Below are 8378 nucleotides of genomic sequence, written 5' to 3'. Positions count from 1 at the left end.
TAGATAAAAGGTCATAGACAGAGGCGTGGGTACTCACCTATTTAGGTATAGGATAAACAAGATAAAGTTCAACTTTACTTTCTGGGTAAAAGGGCCCAATATAGAGATGCTAACTTTGCTTTAGCTTAACATACAGGTTTTTGGCCTGTAGGTCTCTTGCATTACAACCAAACGTACTTTAATATAAATCTAGAAACCTATTACAATAAACCAAATACTTAAACTATAAGAAAAGATATACAGATATATATGCAAGCAAGCAGGTTAGTCCTATAGGCTACAGGGGAATTAGCCCTTTTGAAGGTTATCTGTAGATAGCTATTACAGATTGGGAGCTGTTCTCTGTTTGTCCATTTCAATGTAATCAGTTCCATTATTTTATTTTGTTCTCCTCTATCCTACGCCCCCTTGTTTTTCTCTTCTCTACACTAAACAGTCCCAGACTTTTCAGTCTCATAGCCTTTCTCGGAAATCCCTTTCTATCTGCTGTATCGTTTATAGTGACTGGGTGACCAAAACTGAGCGCATCTCCAGAGCAGGTTATTCTCCATCCCATTCCTTTGGCATTTGAACATTGTTTTTGTTGTGGCCACTACTGCAAATGAGCAGGTGTTTCCATGGAGCTGCTATCAGTGATGCCCAACTCTTTTCCCTGAGGTGGAGATACACCTATCTCCTAGAGCTGGAAGGGACCCTGAAAGGTCATTGAGTCCAGCCCCCTGCCTTCACTAGCAGGACCAAGTAGCCAATATCCACTCGTGTTTCCTGCTGGTGCCTATTAAGGTTTCCCACCCCACAATGTGTAGGAATTATTGACTCAGGAAGCACCATCAAATATGGAATTGGCATTAGGAGGGTCAGTTGTTCATAAATCATTTATCTGAATAATGAAAATGTCATTTTTCAGTGTGTGAAGAGCGACCAATCTGCTTCATCCATGAGAACAGCCTCCAGTTGTGCATGTAATGTCTCATATTAACATTGTCTCTCCATACAGGTGTTTGTCCTGCGACCATCACCCTAGAAACTGGGCACATACAGGAACTCAGGGGAATGTACGGTACATGCAGAAAACACCGTTCTGCCTCAGCGTTGGACAACTTCTCCCCTACACCATGTCAGATTCTAACTCAACCGATTTCACCAACCCCTCCACTTTCATCCTGCTGGGCATTCCTGGTCTGGAGGAAGCCCATGTCTGGATCTCCATCCTCTTCAGTGTGATCTATGCCATAGCCACCTTGGGGAACTTCACCATCCTGTTCATCGTAAAGACGGAGCCGAGCCTCCATGCGCCCATGTACTATTTCCTCTGCATGCTGGCTGTCACCGACCTGGTCCTGTCTACGTCCATCCTACCCAAAATGCTAAGCATCTTCTGGTTCAATATCAGGGAGATCAATTTCAGTGCCTGCCTCACCCAGATGTACTTCATTCTCAGCTTCTCTGCGATGCAGTCTGGGGTCCTCGTGGCCATGGCTTTTGATCGCTACGTGGCCATCTGTGATCCCCTGAGACATACCATCATCCTGACAAACCCTGTTGTGGCCAATATTGGCATAGCAGTGGTGCTGCGTGGTGCCATGGTCATACTGCCCATTCCCTTCCTGGCGAGGAGGTGGCCATATTGCAGAACCAACATCATTTCCCACACGTACTGTGAGCACATAGCTGTGGTGAAGCTGGCCTGCGCCGACATCAGCCTCAGTAGTTACTACAGCCTCTCTGCGGCGTTCTTCGTGATCGGTCTGGATGTGTTTCTTATCTCTGTGTCCTATACTCAGATAGTCAGGGCCATCTTCAGCCTCACAACAAAGGATGCCCGGCTCAAGACTTTTGGGACCTGTGGCTCCCACATATGTGTTTTCTTATCCTCTTACATCCCAGCTCTCTTCTCCTTCCTCACGCACCGGTTTGGGCACAATGTGCCCCAGCATTTACACATTCTCATGGCTAACATGTACCTCTTGGTGCCCCCCATGCTAAACCCCATCATCTATGGGGTGAGGACTCAACTGATCCGGGATAGGCTACTCCAGCCCTTTACTCATAAAGGGACCTAAAGTTGTCTCCTGGTGCTCTGGCTCTCAGATCAAACTCCATGCGGAGCTGACTGGTGACATGGTGCTGGGCCCTCCTCCCTGAATCACTGACTGGCCAGTAAAAGAGACTTTAAACCCTTTCCTGAAGTTACTGTGCTCTTTCAGCGTCACAAATTGGGGAATCTGTCTATATACAACTCACAGGGTTGCCATATTTCTAATTGCTGGTAACTGGAAGCCTGAGGTCCCACCTCTCTGCCCTGCCTCTTCCCCCAGGTTCCGCCACTGCTCTGCCTCTTCCCCTCAAGGGCCCGCCCCTCACTCGCTCCTCTCCTCCCCACCCCCGTCACTCTCTGGTTCATCCCTCTGATACTCTGCATCCCAAAGCACCCCATATTTACCATGGTGATGCAATTATGATATGTTTTGTACAAAGTAGGCCCTGTGAGGTATCATTCTAAAAGTCTTAATCTGCTAAACACTGATATCCCCTTGGGTTATGTGCGCTCTCGTTGTATGTGAAACTATGAAATCTTGCAATCTGTGAGTTACTTAAGTGTGATGTGAGGCTCACACACCCAAAACCAGCCATTCAGGTATGTCAAAGGAGTAGCCAGACAGTGTTAATTGCTGTCGTCAACACTCATCCAGGGAAGAATCCACTAGCACAGGAACTCTCTATAAGAAAACCTCCTCGGAGGGAGTACAGAGACAATGGAGAATTTTTTGGCCCATAGGGACACACCCCCACGTCACATGCACAGACTTTCCAGCAAGCTGGAAGAAGCTATAAAAGATGGGGAGTGACATCATCCCTTGTCTTCACTCCCCCACAACTCAACACCTACAAGAAGCTCAGGAAAACAAAGGACTTTGAACGGGGGAGGGGAACCAAGGCTGAAAAGCAGATACAGTCTGCGCCTCAAGACTCTGTAAGCCTGCTTATATCATCAGTAAGGGGGAGATATTGCTGATTCAAATCCTATCTAGTGTGTACAAGTCTTAGACTGGAAGATTGTTTGATTTCCTAGGTCACCTGCTTTGATCTGTTTGTTATCACTTATAATCACTTAACATCTATCCTTCTGTAGTTAATAAACCTGATTTATGTTTTAGCAAAAGCTGGTGCAGATCTTCCCCCATCGAGGGGAGAACAAACTAATTAATGAGTTTACACTGTACAGATCGTTAATTATGTTCCAGCAGGGGTGCAAGGCTGGGGAGCTGGGAAATTGGCTGATACCTGCATTGTTGATCCATGACTGGCTTAGGTAAAGCACTCAGGTAACCTAGTTGGGTCTGTGGCACCACCTGCTGTCATGTTGGGTGATAACAGGACCCAGAGGTGATGTCTGTGTCACCAGCAGACCAGGGGGAGACGCCCATGTAGCTGAATGGTTTGGGGGCACAGCGGTTCCAACAACTTCCAGGCTTCACCCCGGGGGTACATCACAATCACAATCTCCGCCTCCCACCCAGCCCCCCGAGCTGGGCTCCCTCTGCTCTCGGGCTGAGACGGGAGCTGCAGCAGCCTGACAAGTAGCCTACCTGCGGGTAGGAGGTGGCCCTGGTTAATGACCCAACGCCTCCCTCCACCCTGAAGTAAACTGACATCTTTATACGTACAGATATGAATAGAGTTCTTAAGTCAGTTTCATGGTAGAGATGGTGAGCTTTAGAGTTGCAAAGAGTTCTTTCAGAATGAATCCTTAGGTTGCAGTCCCATGTCCAATATCAGGGTGATCCAGAATGGAACTGGAGATCTCAGTCTTGTGGCTTGAGCTTCCCCTGATGAAGCTTAAGCAGAACTGAGATGACAGGATCAGGACCCAAGTATTCTTTTATAGACCACTAGCAGGCTATGATAATTAAGAATAGTTGCTTTGAAGTAGAATTACCTATTTCCTATGTATACACAGGAACTCTTCCATTCATCAGCATAAGGTAATTATCCATTAAGTGGTTCATAGGTAGTTTACTACAAACGTCAAAGAGAAGTATAGACGATGAAGTTATTACACCCAAGTTTAATTTAAATATTAATATTTTCTCTTGATCTTTGAATCAACAGATATACCAAGAGACAGGAACCATGTGTTTACATCATTAACATCTAACCCGATATAAGTAAACACATACAATTAGCATTACCTCTAATTCTCTAACAATACAGGTTTGCATTTCGAAGCTCTAGTCCATTTACGAAGGTTATGTTGCTATTTATAGGGTGTGGCCCTAATTACCATTTATATAGTTCTCTAATATGTCTTTAAAGGTTGAATTTGGGGCAATTACCCTTCTAGTTGCATAACCCTTTCTGAGCCTGTGTCACACCTATTAACTCACATTTGTTTGTATGAACCATCTGTATCCTTATGTCTTTGGGCTTTTACTGTGCTCTTCACTCAGGCTCCTTGTGCTCAGAGGCAGGAGGCTAGGGCGAACCAAAGAAAGGAGTAACTGCATTCTAGATAAAAACAGTTTTCTCCAGTTTCTCTGCTGAGGGGTGGGCTTGAAAGGAATGGAACTTCCCCAGAAGAGGGAACAGAGAGAGGAGGGGTTGGTCCAGCCCTTTAAAAACACAGAGACTGGATAAGTCAGAAGAAGCTGGTGAGGAGAGAGGCACAAAGACGGCAGAGGGAACAGTTTGGTTACAGAGCTATGGCTGCAGCAGGGAGACAGACTCCAGATGGAGGAGAAGCCAGGAGTTGCAGGAGATGGTTCCTGGACACCTTAGAGGGATCTGACCAAATCCCAAAGAACGCTCCAGAGCAGTGAGGACACTGAAGCAGGGAATGGTGGGCAGGTGTGGTGTTCTGTTTAACTGGATCTGGGTATCTCTTGTGCTGTCTAAAGTCGAGGAATTGGTTTACAACCCCTTTTGCCAGGCCCAGGGCTGTTTGCTTTAATGATCCTGTGCCCTGAAAGAGAGAAACTGGAAACAGAGTGTGCCCAAGGAGGAGCTCTCGTAGGGTGTGTTGAAGCAATTGGAGAGTCTGGGGGAGCCAAGCCAAAACTAGTCTCAGGGCTTTGGCACTTGGCGTGCAGGTCTCTGCTCCCAGGGGGAGGTGATAGACTAGAATCTGCCCCCCGAGATTGGGCCTCGAAAGCCAGACCTAGAGTAGGGCCTGAAGCCTGCTCCAACTCAAAAACACATGGGTCAAGTATGTGGGACCCAAACACAGCTGCCTGGCAGGTGTCTGGGCACGGGACCTAGAGTGAGACTGTTACAGCAAACCTGGAGCTGGTGCACGGATGCTAGGGGACTGTGAGTGGACCGGGAGTGGAGCTGGGCAATCACAAACCTGCAGGGAGGTGTCCATAAGATGTTCTCTTCACCCTAATGTGGCCCACTCTCCTCTGCCCTCAGTGTTTCCCCGAGTGCTCCACTTCCCAGACTGATCCAACCAGAATCCCTGAAGGAAACGTTTCCTGAACCAGGGAGTGCCAGTTTAGGGTCAGGGAGAGGATTTGTCTCTCCCTTGAAAGTGCTCCCCAGAATGGAAGAAGCAGGGAGTCCCTGTTCTACTGGATTTTGTCCCATCCCTCTCTCTCTCTTTCTCTCTCTCTCCATGCATTTTGGTTACTTTTCTCTCCATTCCTTTCTAACTCCCACACACACACACACACACACATGTCCCCCTCTCTCTGCCACTTCTGATGTGCATCGCACCCTAGGTGCCAGTTACAAACACTCAAGGGTCTGTTATTCCATCCACTTCAGTGGCAAGTGCAGGTGTAACACTGTGAACTGCTGCCGCTGAGTGCTGATCTCGCTGGGCAAAAAGCGGTGCGCATTAGTCTGGTTTTTAACCTGGTAAAACTAAGTCCCTGGTCATTACCATCAAGCAGCCTGCAACTGCAAATCAACCAGCTCAGTATTAACCTGTCTAGAGGGATTGCTGGGCAGATGGTAGCTTCATAGGCAGGGCTGAGGCTGCTTAAAAGGTGTGTGTGCTCCCTTCATACAGCGCAGCCGTTGGGGGGATGTCATGGCCGCAGGCTGCTACAAAGCTGCAGATCGATAGAACAATGGGTCCCCCAGCTCCAGTGAATGGAAACAAAATGTGGGGGACTGAGGAAGACTGAGGAACTCCAGGGTGACGTTTTCAATGCTCGTGTTCTCCGGCAGCTTCTCCATATCAAGATCAGCAGCACAAGATCAGGAGTGAGGATATATTGAACTCACAACCGCCCCCATCAGCACTGTGTCAGTTTTTGCCACATATCTTGTACAAACTATGTCATGTGAGGTGTCACTGCAAAAGCTATGGGTTACTGAACATGATTATACTATTTGAATGCATATCTCATTTTTGTATCTGAAGTTTATGATGGGAAAGTGGGTAAGGGGCACCAGTGTTACAAGCTTTGAAGGAATGTTTGACCTAGTTGGTCAGGAGCACGTCTTAAACGTATGTGAACATGAATGGAACCAGTGTCTCTGGGACAAAAAGGTGAAAACTGTGGATAGATGGCTTCTCTAGGTGATGATTATGAGCAGACAGAAGCATCTATTGTGAATAAACTACAGATGGAAAAAACAAAGGAGTCCAGGGCTGCTATCATGGTAATACCACTGATCACCCGAGGGATATATGCCCTGTGCTCAGAGGAAGCAGGCAGCAGGTAGCCCATTGAAATGCTGCCATTCTGAGCACAGAAGCCCCTCAGGCACCTGTCATGTATCATACTAGGTTTTTAAAATTAGCCTCTGCACAACAGATACGAAGCACTTAATGGCAGGGAACAGCTTGGGTGTGAAAATACAGGGACAGACATTTCTGTGGTTAGGAGGAGTATAGTGCAACAAGGTGACATACTGACAGGACAGATGGCAGAGATTTTATTTTAGATATTTAGTTATTTGGGGTTACAAAATCCTTGTGCCTTTGGCTAAAGTGCACATAGAAACCAAGAGTTTGGAAGTTGTATTATCTGTGGGGGTAGTAGACGATACTCCTATTGATATGCTAATTGGCAACGATTGCCTCCATGTAGCTCAGGCTGTTAAAGTGTCCGCCAGCAGCAAGAAGGAGCGTTCTGCTGAGACCTCAGATGGAAAGGGGAAAGTACCAGGAACTGGTAAAGGAAAGAGAGTCTCCTCGATTCCCCTGCAGCAGTGGGAAGCTGCATGCTTCCAGGGGTGGGGGTGGTTGAGACCAGCTCCTGCCCTTCAACGGAAGGCAGTGCTGCCTCAGGGAGAAAAATGTCCATGATGCTGCTAAACAAGGGACAAACGCAATGCTAGGGAGCATAGGGAGATGTGTTCCAGAGGGGAGCCCAGTGATAGAATCATAGAAACCACTGAGGAGGTGGGTGTGGGTTCCTTTAACACTGCAGCAGGAGGCAACACCACCTCAGGAAGGGAGGGGGGTGTGGAGCCTGCCATCAGGGATGACTCTAACTTTTTTGCTGCCCCAAGCAACAAAAAAAAGCGCCGCCCCGCCGATCCCCCTGCTGCCGAGCGCCGCGCCGCCAGAACCCCCCTGAGCGCCGCCCGCCGCCGAGCGCCGCGCCGCTGGAACCGCCCACTCCTGAGCGTCACGCCCAGCGCCGCCGAAGCCCGCCTCCCCCCAGCCTAGCACCGCGCCGCCCCAACCCCCCCGAGCGCCGCCAGCCGCCGATCGCCGCTGGAATCCCCCATTCCTGAGCGCCACGCCCAGCGCCGCCAAAGCCCGCCTCCCCCCGCCTAGCGCCGCATCACCAGAACCCCCCACTGAGCACCGCGCCGCCGGAGCGCACCCACGCGGAATGCCGCGCTGCGCTGCCCCCCGCCACCCCAAGATTGGCCGCCCCTTACCAGGGGCAACCCCAAGCATGTGCTTGGTTGCCTGGTACCTGGATCTGGCCCTGCCTGCCACTGAGACAACTGTCCAGGCTGTTAGCTGTGAGCCCTTCATGGCTGATGAGGGGATAGTTCCCACTCTAGAGAGCATAGGGGTATGTGTCCTAGAAGGGGGCTCAGAGAGGGAAACTGGGGGAGGAATAGTGGGGGTACAGGAATGTCTCCTCACCAATCACATGGGGGAGGATGCCCAGGACAGAATTGAAGATTCAGCATTTGTGCTCCCAGGCACCAACCTGTGGCTCAGGCTTCGAGAGGGAACTGTGTAACTGACGTGCCAGACGGGAGCAGTCACACAACTGACCTCTCGGGGATAGAAAAGGGGTGACGGAGGGTACTCCAATCCCGCTCCCAATTTCTCAGGATATTATTCCTGTCAAGCTTGTAAAAACTAACTCTGTCTCTTCCAGACAGGATGCAGGTCCAACTGAATCAATGGTTGTCTGAGGAAATGCTAATGAGCTACCTGACAGAGGGGAGGAGGAAAT

The 8378-nt window shown here is 49.1% G+C and overlaps 1 protein-coding gene across 1 annotated transcript; it reads left to right on the top strand.

Annotated features, from left to right (window-relative positions):
• Nucleotides 1-1064: 1064 nt before the first annotated feature.
• On the top strand, nt 1065-2063 carry LOC135972622 (olfactory receptor 52E8-like). Its single transcript, XM_065551223.1, has one exon. The coding sequence runs from the start codon at nt 1065-1067 to the stop codon at nt 2061-2063; it is 999 nt and encodes a 332-aa protein (XP_065407295.1).
• Nucleotides 2064-8378: the final 6315 nt, after the last annotated feature.

The sequence above is a fragment of the Chrysemys picta genome, chromosome 1, assembly GCF_011386835.1.
Source record: "Chrysemys picta bellii isolate R12L10 chromosome 1, ASM1138683v2, whole genome shotgun sequence".
In the NCBI taxonomy this organism is placed as follows: Eukaryota; Metazoa; Chordata; order Testudines; family Emydidae; genus Chrysemys; species Chrysemys picta.
The sequence above is the reverse complement of the archived record's forward strand: the minus strand, read 5'-3'. Positions and strand labels throughout refer to the sequence as shown.